Here is a 19,932-nt window from a genome sequence, read left to right as displayed (position 1 = left end):
GTTTTCTGTAACTGTCAGCTGATGAAAAGAATACTGCTAGATTGTCAGAACTCTTTCCAACATTTAGTACTCAAATTGCAAGAGCAACTGACCATGTTCTTCACTCTGTCAGCTCTAAGCCAGCAGTTTCAATGTTCAACGCTGAGAAGTGGTCTTCACCATTCTGAATAAGGGACACTGGAGCTGAAATGTTAACTGATTTCTCTCCACAGATGCCACATCTGGAGATTTTCCAAAGATTTCTGTTTTTGTTTCAGTATTTGATAGCTAGGTCTGCAATAACTTTCTCTAGCACTCTATAGAAGCTCTACGTTGTTTTATTTGCAATATTGGTCAATTTTAAGATTAAATATTTCGATTAGATTTGTGAGTAGCTGAATCACAAATTAAAGAAAATACATTGAATAATTTCCAATTCCATTTGCAATGCAGTCATTTGAAGCCATTAGTATGTGAAGATACTACCACCGCTGCAATTTTTAACAATTAAAGGTCTATTTATTGCTTGGGTATGGTTATTGTGGGTATACATGAGATTGACTTTAGTCAGCTTTATTTTATTATGTAGAGGTAGAATGTCTGGGATTGCTTATCAGTCATAACAACAGCAGTTTACTTAGTTTTCAATCCAAGTGCCTTTAAAACAGAACAAAGTTCTTAGACACATAAACAAGATCTGAAAATACTTGGGAAAAGATTAGAAAATAGACAGAATGCAATTGAACCATTTAGCTTTACCTGAACATGTAAACCTAAAAATAATTGCTGACTGTGCTCTTATGACTCCTGATATTTTCTTTTGAAGTTCAGTAGTTCTGAATTTTCTCCTCTCCTGACAAACCAACTGTTGTCAAAAGTCACCCTCTAGTGTCTTAACTAAGCAGCCATCTTTGTTGTGCAAGTCAGAATGACGACGAGTTGCTCTTACGGTTAATATGACCAAGTCAAATCCTGTCAGTCAGACCAAGAGTCATTAAATAGCAATCAAAATAACAAATCTAAGTTGATTTTTCATAACCAAAGTTTGGTGGAGAGTCCTATCATACTTGAAACATCAACTTTGTTTCTCTCCAAAGATCAGAGGTTCTCAAGCACTACTTTTACTTCAAATCTCCAGTGTACACAATGCTTTGTTGCAGGTACTATCCAGCTAAGGTCATTTAATTCAGCTCAAACTGAAGCTAGGATCTTCTGGTCTTTATGGTTTAATTTAACTTTGGGCAATGATTTCATACAGTCTTCAGTTCAGCCAATTTTCAACTTGTAAAAGACAAATGAGAAGCCCAAAAGATGATTGTATACTTGTATAGAATTACAAAGAAGAGTTTAGCTGCTCCATTTATTATTGAAAACTTGAATCCTGTACAATACAATTGAGGCAAACACGTCATATTTCAGTAGTTACCTTGGTAAGACTTAATGTGAAAAATCTTGGTTTTTACCTTGCTCACTGTTCCAGGTTGGGGTCCTTTGAGACCTGCTGGCATCTGAGGTGATCCTTGGGATAATGTATCTGCAAGTAGATTGTTTGTGTTGGACATTCCTGGGCTTGAGTACTGTACATTGGGTCTGCCTCTTCCAGCACCAAGAGAACCATTAATTACTTGCCCCTGCATCATACCCTGTGCATTGCCACTGCTCATCAGGGCTGGATTCATATTGGTATTGATGCTCATCCCAGCTTGGTTGGTTGGGCTGTTTACACCAGGAATCAGACTAGTTGCAGACGTATGAAGCTGATCATGTTTTTGTGGGTTCACAGATTGCGGTGTTGGAGGTCTCTGGTTTGCTCCACTTGCTCCCATTCCCAAGTTAGGAGGCGATGTAAGACCACCTTGAGTGAGGGGGCTCTTTACCATACTACTTAGGCTTCCTATACTGGGACTGTTCTGTTGGCTTTGGCTGCCTACTGACTGCACTGGACTATCCATGGAGCGTGATGAGGCACCACCAGAACTGACTGCTCCATGTCCCATATTGATACTGGAACCACTGCCCCTTAGAAGCTCTGACAATTGTTTATGCTTTGAGGCAGCATCCTGCACCATTCCAACACCAGTAAGCTGAGCCAGATCACCACCATTGGTCAGTCCTAATGGATCTGAACGAATCAGTTCATCTGGCAAGTCATTCTCAAGATCAAATAGGGATCCAAAATCTGAAAAGAGAAAAAAAACACAAATTACAAATCATTTCATACTCAGGATGCCTGCTTTTACAAGCGTGATCATTTCCCACAAACATGGAAAATCCTGGCCATGTGCTGTCTGAGATGAGAAGAAATGGTTGGTGGGTTATCATGCACTGATCCTACACTGTTAATAAAAAGGCATTGTTGCAGTAAGGAGGTTTGGAGCCATTAACTAGTGTAATTGCCACAAACTGTTTTTTGCCTTCCCCATCTTTTATCTACTATGCATTTATCCAAGCACTGCAGGTCCTGTGGTCTTCACTGCACACTGACAATTCATAGGAAAAATTAAACTGCATACTTCAAATATGTAACAGTATACATTAGTGCTTTAATGCTGAACACCAATGAGCCAATTAACTATACTTTGTTAACAAGTGACAATAACTCAAACACGCTTTTTTTCAATGTTCTAAATTTTTATAGCATGTCTTGAAACAGAATAATGGTTAAAAAATTCACAATAGGTTAAAAATTCACCAAATTATTTTGTAGTAGTTTGAATCTCCATCTCAGTTCTGTACATTCCTCCCCCCTTAATCTTTCCATGCCTTACAATTTCTAGAAATGAAAACAGCCTTCCCACACCTAAGTTTGAACATAATACTATCAATTTCCACGCACCCATTCCAAGGATTTGACTGATTATTTTTACTAGCAAGCATGCTTGGATTAGAAATTTTCAAATGTTCTTAGTAACAGATTGAGCCTAGGTCCAATCATTCCCTCACACATTGATATGTCAATGCAGAGTGTAATCGAACATTTTTGGAAATTGTTATTTAGGACGCGTTCCCATTTCAGCAGCAAATTACAAATTCATTATGCATAATTCACAGTATTAATGAAGTTTATTGTGAGATACTAAGTATCTGGCAGTACATTATGCTCAGCTTCAGGCGTTGGAAACTTGCAGTACATGGGCTCTCATCATATAATCCAAAACTCATAGCACAACAAAGTGCTATGCGGCTCTTCATGTTATGCGAACAGTTTGCTGGAATATTTCAAAACTAATTGTACTCTGATGGCCACCCAGAACCCAGGCGTCTTCACCTGGTTCAAATATCGATTAAATTTTCTCTTATAACATGCAAAGTTCTCAAGCTCTACCGTTCCCTGTAGCACAGCCTTGCAACTTCAGAGAGACTTGGTCTCTATCCTTGCTTCTCTTCATGAGTGTTTCAAATTTGAGTCTTCATCATCACAACTTCCTGACCAGAACAGCCCTTTTTTTAAATACAATCAATTTTTTCTTAGAATTCTCAGCTTCAGTGGAAAGAGATCCAAATCCTCTCTCCATATGATTTCCAATCTCTAGCATCATTGAAGTGAAGCCAAGACATAAGCATGGTTCACAATATTCTACCTGCTGCCTCACTGGTGTCTGGTACTATCTTAATTGCTGTATTATCTTACTTGCATCTACTCCTCCATTTATGAAACCCGACATTACTTTTTCTGCATTTCTCCACCTCTCCACACCCATCATCTTTCTAGAGTCCATACTTTGTTCCATTCTTCAATATTCCTCTCAAAATGTATTACCTCTGTTAAACAAAGAAACAAAGTCTCCTTGAAAATTTTCCAGTCTTTCCTACATTAATCAAAAGCCCTATGTTTTTAAAATTTTAAGAAAGTACCTTTTCAGATAATTTTGAAATTTGCATTTCCCATCATCGAACATAGACCACTTAGGAGAAGGCCCTACAGCCCACCATATCTTCAATGACCATGATGTCATTCTAAATTAATCCAATTTGAATGCACATGGTGCACATTCCTCTATCCCCCACCTGTTCACATGACTGTGTACATTCATCTTAAACATTGGTATTGTATCAGATTCTACCATCTGATACATGTAATCCATTCCAAGCATATACCACCCTCTAAACAGAACCATCTGGCCTTGCACATCTTAAATTTTCCCCTCGCACCATAAATCTACTTCCCCTAGTGTGTGACATTTATACCGTGCGAAAAAGACTCACTTATCCATGCCTCTCGATTTTATATAATTCTATCAGGTCATCCCTCAGCTTCTGACATTGTATCAAAAACAATCCTAATTTGCCCAAATAATATCTGAAGGAACTGCGAATGTTGTAAGTCAGAAACAAAATAGAAATTGCTGAAAAGGCTCAGCATTTAGACCCCAGTCCTGAGGAAGGATCATTCGACCTGAAACATTAACTCATTTCTCTGCACAAATGCTGCCAGACCCGCTGAGCTTTTCCTAAGCTGTTCAATTTCTCTTCATAGCTAATACAGACCAATCAAGGCAACATCCTGATAAATCTCTTTTGCATATCCTTCCTATAGTGTGGTGACCAGAAATGTTACTCCATGTATATTCAAGCTAAAATTTTATGCAGCTGCAACATGACTTGCCAATTTTTAGACTCCGTGCCCCAACCAATGTAGGCAAGCATGCCTTAAGTTTTCTCTACACTTATTCACTTATGTTTCAGGGAGCTGTGGATATGTACCTAAGATCCTTTTGTATAATCAATGCTAAGAGTCCTGCCTTTTACTGTATACTTCTCTCTTGCATGCGACTTCTCAAAATGCACTCACGCGTGTCCAGATTAAACTCCCAATTATCATTTCTCCACCGACTTTTCCAATTGATCTATTGCCTGCTGTATCCTTTGATAGCCTTCCTTACAATCCACAACCAACAATTTTCTTGTCGCCTGCAAATTTATCAGACCATGTACATTTTCATTCAAACCATTTATATTAAAAACAGAGATCCAAGCACTGATCACAGGCCTCCAGTCAGAAAAGTACACCTCCACAATAACCCTTTGTCTTCTATCATCAAGCCAATTTTGAATGCAATTTATCAACACACCAATGATTCCATGCAACTTAATATTCTTGACCAATCTACCATGAGGGAACATGTCAAATGCTTTTTACAACATCCATGCAGACTACATCCATTACCTTACCCTCAATCATTTTCATCATTTTTTTCTAAAAACCGAACTGAATTTGTGTGGGGTGGCCTTGTGTCACAATGCTATGCTTTTCCAAATGTGTACAAACCCTCTCTAAGAATTTTTCCCATAATTTCCCGATCACTGATGCAAGGCTCATTGTTATTTGATTTCCTGGATTATCTCTGCTGTGCTTCTTGAAAAAACATGTAACAACACTAGCTATTCTCCAGTTTTCTGGGACCTTGCCTGTTGCTAGTATACAAAAGATCTCTCTCAAGTTCGTGCAATTTCCTCCCTGGGCTCTCTCATTATCATGGGACAGAACCCATCATACCCCAGAGATTTATCTGCCTTAAATGCTTTAAGACACCCAGCATCACCAACCTTCTTAATATCATGATGCCTTAGAATATCAACATATTCCTCTCTAACCTTATCAACCATGTGCTACTCCTTGGTGGATTCTGATGTGAAGTACTCCTTAAGAACCTCACTCACTTCCTCTGGCTCAACAAAAATTCTCTCCTTTATTCTTAAGTGAATCTAACCTTTCCCAAGCAACCCTCTTTTGCTCGGTGTATGCCTAAAATGCCTTATAATTCTCCTTAATCCTACTTGGCAAGGATATTTAATGGCTCCTGTTGGCCTTCCTAATTCCTTAAGTACTTTCTTGCTTCCTTTATATTCCTCAAGCACCTTTTCTGATTTCAGTTTCCTTCACCATACACATACAAAGTTTTCATTAACCGGCACCTATTGGACTAGCAGTGAACCAGATGATCAAGTAGCCTAATTGAACAGGAGGCCGATATAATCAATGTAAAAGCACACTAAGTAACAGGAACATAATGGAGGGGGTATACGTGCCACTGATATACCTTATTTAAGTGATTTATGCTGTAAATAATTATGCAATTTTGCCTTAAATAAAACTTACCTGCAGAGAGTCTTTTTACTCACATCTAAACTGATGACCCAAACACTGAAGTTTGCAATTGTGTAGTAAACTTTTGATATTTCAGGTATATAAATTTTGCCCTTTTATCAAGAATGCCAACGCATAACGTGCTGGTTAAAAAACAAGATTTGCAGCACTCCCTTTTCCTTGCCAGAATCTTGTCACCTTTATCTTTCATCCTCACAGAACCCTGAGTTCTGATCAACTGGTCTTTAAAATACTCCCACGTCAGATGTGGATTTATACTCAAACAATTTAGCACTTTCACCAAAGGACCAGCTGTACCCTTATCCATAATTATCTTAAATAAACCTATGGAATTATGATCACTGTTTCCAAAATGCCACCCCTCTAATTCTACTTTGAGTTATTCAGCTAACATTTCATCCATGTTACTACATTTCCTCTTTTACACATATTTGAAGTTTTGAACAACCAGTTTGCATTCTATTGGATACCTTTTAAAATCTACAAACTGTACACATCTACTGAACTCTATTTATTCATTTTTTTCTCAAAATAAAACAATTAAGTGTGGCAAAGTTTGCACTGCTTTAACAACATTGTCTTTCGACAGCCCTGCATTTGGGCTTTCTGGCTGAGAGGACACTACCACTGCACAAGACTCCGTATTTCATCATTCTCTCCCCGAGGAAAAAAGGTGTCAAATTGTCAACTCTCCAGTTCTACAATTCAATTAGTCTTACAGGAAGTTTGTAGAATCACACCAGAACTTCTAATATAATTTTTGATATCTTTCAACAGTCTTTGTTAGTTACCAGCCTTCTTTTCTTAAAAAACTTGATTTCTGAATTTATATTTAATAATTGTTCTGTATTTGTGTCTAGCAGCCTTGCACTCTTACTTCCACATTAAAAAAATTCAAGAAATGAGGCATCAATGGCAAGGTCAGCATTTGTTGCCCACATCCCACTTCCCTACAGAAACTCCATTATTCAACCATTCCAGTCCATCTAGTGCAGATCCACCAAAAATGTAGCTAGGAAGGGAAATCCACAATCTTGATCCACGGCCAGTGAGAAGGAACAGGAATGTAATTCTAAGGATGGTGCACAATCTGGAGGGAAATCTAACTGGTACCTTGTAGAATGTGAAATCATTGCGAAGTTAGGAGCTAAGTTTCTATTTCAGAATTCCCAGTTTTTCACCTCCTCTTGCAGTCACAGTATCTTCACGGTCAAGTTTAGTTTCTGGACAATGATACTTCCTAGGACGTTTTGGAGTCATGGGTGATGGCTGGACTACCTGACACTTGCATGGGATGAATGTCACTATCTGCTTATTATCCAAAGCCTGAATGTTATCGAGATCTTGCTACTTCAGTAATGCAGAATAAAAAAAGATATTTTATTAATATTGCTACCATACTAGACATTACCCTTCATTGAGAATGGTCTCACTCTCATTATTCTTTTGCATCTCCTAAGCTCAGAAAAGCCCTTAAAAGCATCTGCCATGCACTATTTATTTTACATCAGCCAACCACATGCATGTGTGTTTGAATGAACAAGTGACAGTAAGAGAATTTAAGACAACAGGAGGGAAATCAACAACAGGAATGGATCAGATCCTCTCACTATAGTATCATTCTATCAGCTACGTTAATATAAAATCTAATTCAGTTAGATTTTACAAACAAGCTTCACTCCCCACTGGTTAAGGAAGCTGGTATGCTTTTTAATAAAAAGCGATACACTAAACTGCACCAAAGTTGCTCTGTAAAGTGCCTTAAACTTGTATTACTTAAAACTAATTTAATTACTTACAGCTTTTAATACTGCATGGAACTTTATAATGCTCACAAAACAATACTTCAGTGCAAATTAATTCCAAGAGAAATTCTAATACATTCAGTTTTACAAAGCCAAGGGCACAACACAAACTTGCATTTTGCAACTCTAGAACATTATACAAAACAGAATATTAATTACGGCAGTCAATTAGGAGAGTAGCAGTTGCATAGGTACACCACCAGACTTCCAAATCTTTCTCAGTATCCTGACTTAGAAATATATCACTCTTCCTTTATCACTAATCAGTCAAAATGTCTTAGCTAATAGCACCATGAGAATATCTTCATCACATGACTACTGTGGTTCAAGCTGGAAGCTCACCATCACCCGCTACATGACAATTAGGAATGGAAATACATGCTGGCCTTCCCAGTATCACACACAGCCAATGGACGAATACATTAAAAATAATTTCCAAAGATAGATCAAAATACAAATACCTTTCAAACAATATTTTTTCCATTAGGATACATTAGAATGTTCAACCAATTTTTCTGACAAAGGGGTCATTTACAGACTGTACTGCACAGTCTTACAGTTCAGTGCAGAAGAAATAGTTCATCAAGATATGATTTCATGCTTAATGGAATTATATGAAATCTCTTGGAATTCCACAGAACTGCAGATTTTCTATGAATTCCAGCCTCTCAGATTTAGTTCTCCTTCCCACCTTTAAGGGATATTCTTCCTATCAAAACTCAAAAGCTCAAACTACAATAAAAAAACAACAGATTTTGAGTACAGAAACAATTGATGAAAGTAAATGTTATGAGTAAGGCCATAAAAGGAACAAAGCACTGGTTTCATTTCCAGGGAAATAGGACTTAGAAGCAAGAAGCTACCCAAGCTTGTGTAGAACCTTGGCCAGACCATGCTGAAAACTGTCAAGATTACAGTGGTGCTGGAAAAGCACAGCAGGTCAGGAACATCCAAGGAGCAGGAAGATGGACATTTCGGGCAAAAGCCCTTCATCAGGAATTCCTAATCTAATCTTGACTCTAATCTCCAGCATCTGCAGTACTCACTGCCGCCATGTTGAAAACTGAACAGTTCTGGTCACCATATTATAAAATTATGACACTGACAGGGTAGCAAGCAAAAAGCTTTGTAAAAGGATAATACAAGATCTAAGAGATTACTAACTGTCAGGAAAAGATGAAGGAGACATGGTTTTATTCTCTCAAAAATAAAGGATGTATGGAAAATGAAAGATGTGAAGGAGATTAAAACTTGGGGTCATAAACATAACAGTCAACTAAGAAATCCAATGGAGAATTCAGCACAAATCTCTGAAGAGAATTCCAAGGGTGGAAGAAGTTACGGTAACAGTATTAATGAATTTCAAAATGAGAGATAGGTGCAGACACAAGCCACATAGGACAGTGGCCTTGCTCCCAGTCGATAAGTTTGCGACTGAACTTCGATATCAACTCCGTTTCCTCATACAGTCATTTCTTCCATAACGTGATAGTCGCACTCCTGTGAGATCCTGCAATATACAAACTTGCGCAATACAAACAACACTTAGTGTTGGCAATCTAATCATGTTATAGCCAACATGTTTTACAAGTTTGCATTTTAGAAACAGCGTTCCCTATTCACCAATCGTATTACAGCTAATTGGCATTAATGAAATACGTGTTATAGCGGAACTGACTGTACTGCCCCAATGTCCCTTGGATCCCATAGTGCCCAAAAATCTGTGGGTTGGCCTTAAAGATGGGCGACACAGTGGTTCGCACTGCTGGCTCACAGGGCCAGAGACCTGGGTTCAATTCCAACCTCAGGCGACTGTCTATGCAAACTCCACACATTCTCCCCATGTCTGCGTGGGTTTCCTCTTGGTGCTCCGGTTTTCTCCTGCAGACCAAAGATGTGCAGATTAGGTGAATTGGCCATGCTAAATTGCCCATAGTGTTAGGTGAAGGGGTAAATGTAGGGGAATGGGTCTGGGTGGGTTGCTCTTCGGAGGGTCGGTGTGGACCTGTTGAGCCACACTAAGTAGTCTAATCTAATCTAAATCAACTGAACAACTGAGTAGCTACATCGCTCTGGGTAGAGAATTTCAAATTATGCACAAACTTTTGAATGAAGGAATGTTAAACTGCTGACATCCTGTCCTGTGGCTGTAGACATCTACTTCTAGATCTCTCCATTATCTACACCATCGAGACTACTTAAATTTATATTTTTCAATAAGATCACCTCTCATATTAATCTTCATAGAACAGAAGTCTAGCCAACTCAATATTCTTCAGAGAGCCTCCTCTTCCCAGGAATCAATCTAACTTCTATCATGCCTCAAGAAGATATCCCTACTTATGCAACGAGACTTAAAACTGCATATAATATTCCAATTCTAGTAAGATTACTTTAGTTATAATCCAACCCCTTTGCACTAAATGTATTCATGACATCTGCTTTCCTAACTGAATCTACTTATTATCTCTGTGATCCACGTGCAAATTCCTTGAATCGAAGTGCGTGGTGCTGGGAAAGCAGCTGGTCAGGCAGCATCCAAGCAGCAGGAGAATTGACTTTTTAGGGATAACATCGATTCTCCTGCTCCTCGGATGCTGCCTGACCGGCTATGCTCTTCCATCACCACACTCTTCGACTCTGATCTCCAGCATCTGCAGTCCTCACTTTCTCCTAATAAATCCCCTAAATCCCAAACTTCATTGGTCTCTTGTCTTTAGTAAAAAGGGAAATCTAGATAAACAAATCAGGAAATAAAGGACGAGAAAATTATGATGGCCCAGATCTTATAATTTTGAGATATGACTTGGAGGAACTGATGTTGAACTGGGGTGAACAAAGTTTAAAAAAAAAATCACACCACACCAGATTATATTCCAACAGGTTTACTTGGAAGCACTAGCTTTCGGAGTGCTGTTCCTTCGTCAGGTGGTTGTGGAGTATAAGATCACGATCACAGAATTTATAACTAAAGGAGTCTAACATCATGGAGTTGTGATGCATTAAACAATTTTGGATTAAATCTTTCATCTTTTAAGATTGAATATGCTGATTTCTGTTCTTTGGTATGTAAATCCCAGAACTTTTTAAAAATTACATTCTCAAACATCTCACACCTCAGCACCTCACTGTATTGCAAACTCATGGATAACCTCACAATGCTACACTTCTCTAGCTTCCACCCAAAACATATTAAACAGCCATCTCCTACAGATAAGTCCTCCGCATACAGAGGATCTGTTCGGATAAGGAGGAATGTGACGGACACTTGAAAGTGCTCAACGATGCCCTCATAAGAGCAGAGAACAATGTTCTACTCATCGATTGCCAGTTCCGACGTACTACAGCAAGTAACCGTAATGACCTCCTCAGGAGACAGACAAGGGGTGCAACAGATAGGGTACCCTTCCATGTCCAGTACTTTCTGGGAGCCAAATGACTACGCCATGGTCTTTGCAGTCTTCAACACATTATCAATGAGGATGAGCACCTTGCCAAGACCTTCCCTATGCCTCCACTTCTCGCCTTTAAACAACCATCAAACCTTAAACAGATCATTGTGCGCAAACTTCCTGACCTTCAGGACTACAACTCCATACAACCCTGTTGCAGCAGCTGCTGCAAGATATGAGAAAATATCGACAGTGATAACACCATTACATGTACGCGGCAGGTACTGCCATTCAGCCAACATGGTATATCTCATATGCTGCATGCAAGGATGGCCTGAGGCATGGTACATTGGCGAGACCAAGCAGACACTACGACAAAGGATGAATGGACACCGCGCAACAATCACTAGGCAGGACTGCTCCCTCCCAGTCGGGGAACATTTCAGCGGTCCAGGACATTCTGCCTCGGACCTTCGGATGACCATCCTCCAATACAGGCTTCAGGACAAGCAACACCGCAGACTGGCTGAGCAGAAGCTGATAGCAAAGTACCCATGGGAATGGTCTCAACTGGGACACTGGTTCATGTCACACAACAGGTGATCCCACACACACACATTCACCCATGCAGACCCCCTCTCTCTCTCTCATATGCACACACAGACACCGCCGGTACTCTCACCCAGACATGCACTCTCTCAGACACATATCCGATCACACTCACATATACACACACACTCGCTCTGTCACTCCTACATGCACACACAAAAGTTTATGGGGTGAATCTGTTTTTGCAGAATTGCATTTTATTTTACTCAAAAACTGCATGAATCCATGTAAAACAAACAATGCAGAGGGCTTGTCAGTCTGACTAAACATTGGGACACAGACAGACTACACACCTATTGTTAGAAAAGCTGAACTATCTTGAGAATGTAATTTAAAACAAGTTTTGGGATTTACGTATCAAAGAACAGAAACCAACATATCCAATTTTTAAAAATGAAAGATTTAATCTAAAATTGTTTAATGTATCACATATCTTTGACACTGGACTCCTCTGGCTATAAATTTTGTGATCATGATCTCATATTTCAGAACCACCTGATGAAGGAGTGACGCGCCGAATGCTACTGATTCCAAACAAACCTATTGGACTATAATCTGGTTTTGTGTGTTTTTAATTTGAGATAGTCTTTCAGCGATATAGCCTGAACATGCAATATGGGACATTCAGAAGTCCCAACGCGCCAACTTCCCAAAAATTGTCTGAGAATCTTAAACATCAATGTGCAACTCCCCTGCGCTTGGAAGCCTCCAAAAAAGTTTACAATTCTGTATCTTAGTCTTAAATTTCGGATGGATCTGACTCAATATCTGAAGTACTAGCTGGGAGAAATTTCAGGGATTCAAACTTGCTCTAGTTCCTGAGTAATTGTGAAATTGAATTCCTCCCCAAAACAAACACCCTAATATGCCCCAATATCAACCTCCCACACCTGAAATGAGTCCGACCAATGAAGCTCTTCTTTCCCAATATAAATGAAGCCCACCTCCAAACAACCTTATCCAGCCACCTTTCGCCTTACTCTCAACCACTTATCAACTCTCCAGAGAGAGGGGTGGTGGCAAATTGCCTTCTTGAGCTGCTGCAGTCCTTGGGGTATAGAACACCCACAGTGTTATTAAAAAGGGAGTTCCAGGATTTTGACCCAGCGACAATGAAGGAACGATGGTATAGTTCCAAGTCAATTGTGTGGCTTGGAGGGGAACTTGCAGATGGCGGTGTTCCCATGCATCTGCTGCCCTTGTCCTTCTGGGTGGTAGAGGTTGTAGGTTGAAATAATAATACCACCAATAGGAAACAGGAGAAAATCATCATGGTAAATACTAGTTTCAGATACATTGTATTTAGATAATATAAAAAGGGACAAGCCAAACATGGAATTTTTTTAAAAAAATAGTTTGCTTGTTCACAGCTGTAAGCAAAGATTAAGCAATGCAGGAACTTGTATACATTTTGATTTTTTTTAAATAATTCTGCTTTTGGGGTCAAATCCAATGACTACCAGGAACATTAAATCTAGAACATTACAGTTCTAGTATGTAAAAGTTCAGTTTTATGCACTTTCCACATTGGCGAACTGCTGTGCTCTTCCAGCACCACTAATCTAAAATCTGGTTTCCAGCATCAGCAGTCATTGTTTTTACCAAGTGGAAGTAGGTCAACCAGGATCAAAGTTTTCTATTTCAAATATTTTATTGCTCAATAATCAATTAGTTTATTTTGGAGCTTGCAGTGGATGTTTTGTAACCGCTACTTCAACATTGAAAAAGTCTAAAGCAAAAAATTGATTTAAAAAGACAAAAATAATTGAGCCACTAAGTATTAACGCAATTAACATTTTACATTAAAATAGACATTAATTTTTTTTAAAACGACACTGATATATATCAGGCTTCTGTACCAATGCTCTTTTTCTTAAGTAAGATTTTAAGTAGTCACTTCCTGCATTACATCGGTTGCACATAAGATCCAAAAGACAGATTAAAAATTCGAAGTAATTTTAGGACAACATGCATGACACCCAATCATGCACACAAACTGCAATGACTCAGAATACATTTACTTAGAAAAATGAGCATTTACCATTAGCATACAATACTCAAGGTTTAATTAATAGGGGTACTGAGACCAAGAGCAGGAATGACATGATGAACTTATATAGTCCATCTAAGAAGAAAGTGAGGACTGCAGATGCTGGAGATCAGAGCTGAAAAATGTGTTGCTGGAAAAGCACAGCAGGTCAGGCAGCATCCAAGGAGCAGGAGAATCGACGTTTCGGGCATAAGCCCAAAACGTCGATTCTCCTGCTCCTTGGATGCTACCCGACCTGCTGCGCTTTGGACGCCACACTACAGGAAGGATGCAAATGCACTGGAGAACATGCAAAATGACTTTTTTTTAAAACAAGAAGTTCCAGCAATAAGACACCAGCTATAAGGAAAGACTGGAGAAGTTGAAACTATTATCTTTGGAGAAAAGACTAACAGGAGATTTAGTAGAAGCTTTCAAAATCATGAGTGATCTCGACAGAGTAAATAGGGAGGATCTCTAAATGGAAGGAGAACCAGGGGACAAAGTTTTAAAGTATTTTGCAAAAGAAAAAAGGAGAGGTGAGAAAAAAAAACTTTTCACGCACTGTCTCGAATGCACTAATTGGAAGCATGGGGGGGGGGGGGGGGGGGGGATTCAAACAGACATTGGATGGATCTTCAAATAGAAAGAACATGCAGGGTTTCAGGGGAAATTAAGATTGGCGGCAAGTTAAAATACTGAGAGAGCTGGTACAGACACTTTAGGTCGAATGGACTCCTTCTGTACCGTAACAATTCAGAGATGCTGAAAAGTGTTTGTGTAAAGAATTTTCAGAAACTGAACGTCCAGCTCTGTAAGTTATAAAACATACTCACATTTGTATGATTTGTTCTCAGAATGTGACGTCACTGACAATGAAAGTATTAAATGGCCATCCCCGATTGCTTGAAAAAAATTTTGCTTCAGTTTATTTTGCAAGGCTACTTTAGAGGGCTATGAATCACAACTGCTGCAGGCTTGGAAACACACATCTAGGACAGACTGAGTACAGATGGCAGACTTTGTTCCCAAAAGGATATCAATAAACCAGTTGATGTCTAAAGAACAATCTGATAATGTTGAAGTTACTTTTGCTGCTAATATCCTCTGGATTATTCCTCCAGACTTCTACTTACAAGTCCATCAACACTGCAATAACATTAACTGCTTATATTCCAGGCAAGTAAAACAAATTTGCTAATAAAAAAAGTACCCTCTATACTTGTGTATAATCATGTATGTCATTTGCTGCAACTGGCCTGTGCCATCTTTATTCTCTACACCAGACTCCTCCCACATCACTTCACCCATTAACACCACAACCTAAAACAAAATATGCAAGACACGAATTTTGTTTTACTACACTACCAATTATATGGAAACATACTGAAATAGGTAACCAAGCACTACTTTGCAGCAAAACTATCCCTACAAAAGCAAATCCTGTGAGAACGGTTAAGTACTCTCCATAGCAATTCAATTAGAAACATGGTCTTGTAACAAATACAACTCATGTTAGCAAGAAGGGCAGAAATCTTTGAAGCAGAACTGGAGTAGACTATTCAACCCATCAGATTTGTCCTGTGATTCTAAATCATGGTTAATCATCTTTTCAACACCACTTGTCCTCACTATCTTTGTATTGCCAAATATCACTAGTCTCCAGAAGCCCCTAAATCAAACATGCTTAATAATGGTGCTTCCACACCCCTCTAGCACAGATTTGAAAGAATCCCTGATCTAAATGAAGAGATTTCTCATCGCAGTCCTTTATCCAAAAACTATGCCCCATAATTAAAGAGTCACCAACCTGGAGAAACATCCGATCTATAGGTACCCTGTCATGCGCGTTGAAATTTACAAGTTTCTTACAAGATCATACCTCATTCTTTGCAACCCTTGAGAATACAGACCTGGTTTCTTCAATCTCTCCTCAAGACAATCGCACCATCTCAAGGATCACAGTCCCTTTACAGTAAGCATATCCTTCCTTAGGTGAAGAGACCAAAACTGTGCACAATATTCCAGGTGAGTTCTCACCAAGCTCTATACAATGACAAGACATTTACCCCTAGTACTCTAAAGCCCCTGAACATGAATGCCAACATACTATTTGCCTTCCTAATTGCTTGCTGTATCTGCATAATAGCATTTGGTGACTCATGGACAAGGAGACCCAGATCACTTTGAAAACCAATACTTCCCAGCCCCTCGCTCCATTTAAGAAATGTTCTGCCTCTTTTTTTTCTGCAAAAGGGAATAATGCCTCACTTATTGTATCTCATCTATTTTCTAGCCCATTCACTTTCCTTGTCCAAGTCATCTTGAAATCTCCTTGCATCCTTCTCACAGCTCAACAAACATTAAAAAGTTAGGTGAATAAAACAATTCAAGATCAATTTTGATCTGTTTTTAAATTTTCAGCTTTACAATGCAAAGCCATACAGCAGCTTCTAATAGTTCCAAGCAACACAATTCATGCTTGCTAGGTCATCTAAATCTTAAGAACACTGAGGGTCAACCTAAGCATATTCAGAGTGCACAGTATGTCTCTTTCAAATTATACCCAAGCCTAATACCACTGTAATTCAAAATATTCTCTCCAACTGCTGGCCAGGTTTGCAAGATCAAAATGTACATTTACTACCAGATTATTTTCTGGAGTTAAATGGACACACCATGAAAATATCAAACACATTCTTGATTGAAATCCAGATGGTTGACCTGTTATAGCCATACAAGCTAAGTCTAATTAGAAGAGATTTCCCTGACACTTGGATAGTAGTAAGACGCTGTGCGAGAAAGAGGACTATTTTGGCCACTTCACAAATGAAAACAAATACCAATATGTATAATTTGGAAAATAAGAAGTTGCTAAAACATTAGCTAAAATTGGAGGTGTAGTGGACAGTGAAGAGGGTTACCTCAGATTACTACAGGATCTTGACCACATGGGACAATGGGCTGAGAAGTGGCAGATAGAGTTTAATTCAGATAAATGCAAGGTGCTCGGAAAGATGTTGTGAAACTTGAAAGGGTTCAGAAAAGATTTACAAGGATGCTGCCAGGGTTGGAGGATGTGAGCTATTGGGAGAGGCTGAATAAGCTAGGGCTGTTTTCCCTAGAGTGTTGGAGGCCGATTGGTGATTTTATAGAGATTTATAAAATCATGAGGGGCATGGATAGGGTAAATAGGCAAAGCCTTTTCCCTGGGATGGGGGAGTCCAGAACTAGAGGGCATAGGAACAGGGTGAGAGGGGAAGATATAAAAGGGGCAACAATTTCACGCAGAGGATGGTACAGGTATGGAATGAGTTCCCAGAATAAATAGTGGAGGCTGGTACAATTGCAACATTTAAGAAGCATTGGATGGGTATATGAATAGGAAGGGTCTGGAGGGATATGGGCCGGGTGCTGGCAAGTGGGACTAGATTGGGTTGGATTATCTGGTCTGCATGGACGGGTTGGACCAAAGAGTCTGTTTCCATGCTGTACATCTCTATGACTCTAGTGGATTACAAAAACAAAGCTATTGCTGTTAAGCATTTGCAATTACAAAAACAAAGTCAAAGTCTCCATAGTCTTTACCAGACTATTAAAGAAAGGCAATTGGTTGAGGTTTAACCTGAGAGTCACCACGCCTCAGGCAAGCGGAGGTGGAAAAGGAGAGTCCTTTATGGTTACCTTAACCAGTGCACGAATTGAACAGTGTTGGCATCACTCGCAAACCCAGCCAACTGAGCGAACCAATCCCCTTAAAAAAATACAAATCAAAGAAAAACATAACATACCTGGCAAATATAACAATACCAGAAGTCCTACACTCTGCCACAAATGCATAGACGAGCAAGTGTATAAGCAAATACTTATTATCCACAAGTGGACAGATGCACGGATTTCTCATGAATAACAAAAGATGTAGTTGCCACTCCACATAACTCCTACAGACTACAAATGACAAGCGATCAAACTGGTTAAGTCACTGACAAACAAAAAAGATAGGGTACATAAATCTATGGGTAATGAGTGGGTCAGTAGCTAATGAGGTCTAAGTGTACTTAAGAGGTTAAGAGGGGTTACAAGATTCCCTCTCAAAGAGCAGCGTTTTGGGAAAAGATGTTAAATGAAGACAAGGAAAAAAAATGCAAGGAATTTTAAAAGATTGGGATTATGAATGATTGAAGGCTGTCACTACTGCAATGATAAAGACAGGTAAAACAAGAGACTGGAGGAGTCACTGGACCCGCGTGAGAGCACGTTTAAAAGGCTGTAAACAAAAGCTCAGGCTTGGGGCCTTTTATTTACCTGCTGGGGTAAAGTGAGTCAGATCTGTGTGGGAGCTTCCCGAGCTGGTCAGCCAAGTTTCCAAAAGGAGTGAGACACCACAGAAAAAGAGAGTTAGTTGTGAAACGTGAAAGGGTTTAGAATAGATTTACAAGGATGTTGTTAGGGTTGGAGGATGTGAGCTATTGGGAGAGGCTGAATAAGCTAGGGCTGTTTTCCCTGGAGTGTTGGAGGCCGATTGGTGATTTTATAGAGATTTATAAAATCATGAGGGGCATGGATAGGATAAATAGTCAAAGTCTTTTCCCTGGGGTGGGGGAGTGCAGAACAAGAGGGAATAGATTTAGAGTGAAGAGGCAAAGATACAAGAGACACCAAAGGGGCAACCTTTTCATGCAGACGGTGGTCAGTGTATGGAATGAGCTGCCAGAGGAAGTGGTAGAGGCTAGAACAATTGCAACATTTAAAAAGCATCTGGATGGGTATATGAATAGGAAGGTTTTGGAGGGAAATGGGTCAGGTGCTGGCAGGTGGGACTAGATTGGGTTGGGATATCTGGTGAGCATGGACTGAAGGGTCTGTTTCTCTGCTGTTCATCTCTATGACTCTATAACTGATTATTGTGCAGCTGCATGTTTTGGCCCCAGTAAATCTGAAAAAAACAAGTTTCTAAACATGCACAGGGAATGAAAGGTTTTATAGATACAGGAGAGAGGCCTGATATCTCAGTAAAAGCAAAGAATTTATTTTAAATCTAGATTAAATTTATATTAAACAGTAGTGTTAATAGTTAATTATAATTAATATTTTCCTACTTGGTTATGTGTTTTGGTCAAGAGTAACTTAAGGTTTAGCAGGGTATCTCAATGCCATGTGTTGCACAGTTTCCAATCTGTGGGAATTTTTCAATGCTCCTGGCAACCAAAAAGTGCCACCAGCTCTGGATGTTCAGTGCAATGCTAGAGGCATTGCAGAGATCTACAAGGTTGAGAATTACATCAATAGCGTGTTTTTACGAGTGTCACCCAGCAGCTTAAGGAAACACAGGAAAGCAAGAAATGGATGACCGTCAGTCAAACGAGGGAAGGCAGGCAAATAAACTCCAGAAAGCATCTCACTCCAGAATAGTTATGTGTTGGAAAACGGTGGGTGGTAACAGCTTCTCTGGGGAGTGCCGCCAGAAATCAGCTGTACTAGGTGGGAGAAGAGACAAAGGAAGAACAACAGTGGTAGGAGACTCAATTGTAAGAGGTACAGACAGGCTTTTCTACAGCTGCAAGTGTGACTCCAAGATGGAGTGTTGCCTCCCTGGAGCCAGTGTCAAGGATCAGAAATTCAGAAAAATGAATAAGGTGGGGTGAAAGTGAGCAATGTTGCACAACTGGAAAAAGATAACATTGTAAACTCAGTTTGAGTCAAATGGTAAGTAGGAGAAGTATGATTTCATGAATTAGTTCAGCATGTAGGAATAGGTAAGGATCAGGATTGAATTAGTGAAAGTTGATTTTTTGACCCAATAACAGGAAGTGAGTGCAGAGGAATTGGGAAATACAAGGTTAGCAACAAAGATGTCAACCTTAGAGACAAGGAAACCTATTAACTCTTCATACTTGGTTGGAGGTGACTATAATCATGGATGGAGAAGGGGTTGATGCAAATGTAAAGCAGTTTTGTATGACAGTAATTTTTGTAGAAGAAATGGGATCAGAGGTGGACTTTCGCCTT

The 19,932-nt window shown here is 39.4% G+C and overlaps 1 protein-coding gene across 1 annotated transcript in view; it reads right to left on the bottom strand.

Annotated features, from left to right (window-relative positions):
* Nucleotides 1-19,932, bottom strand: part of LOC122542299 (histone acetyltransferase p300-like) — a 118,682-nt gene that overhangs the window by 80,048 nt on the left and 18,702 nt on the right. Inside the window, exon 2 of the mRNA XM_043679907.1 lies at nt 1,443-2,158. Coding sequence (XP_043535842.1) covers nt 1,443-2,158 — 716 coding nt within the window. The remainder of the gene's footprint in view (nt 1-1,442; nt 2,159-19,932) is intronic.

The sequence above is a fragment of the Chiloscyllium plagiosum genome, chromosome 39 (assembly GCF_004010195.1).
Source record: "Chiloscyllium plagiosum isolate BGI_BamShark_2017 chromosome 39, ASM401019v2, whole genome shotgun sequence".
Taxonomy (NCBI): Eukaryota; Metazoa; Chordata; class Chondrichthyes; order Orectolobiformes; family Hemiscylliidae; genus Chiloscyllium; species Chiloscyllium plagiosum.
The sequence above is the reverse complement of the archived record's forward strand: the minus strand, read 5'-3'. Positions and strand labels throughout refer to the sequence as shown.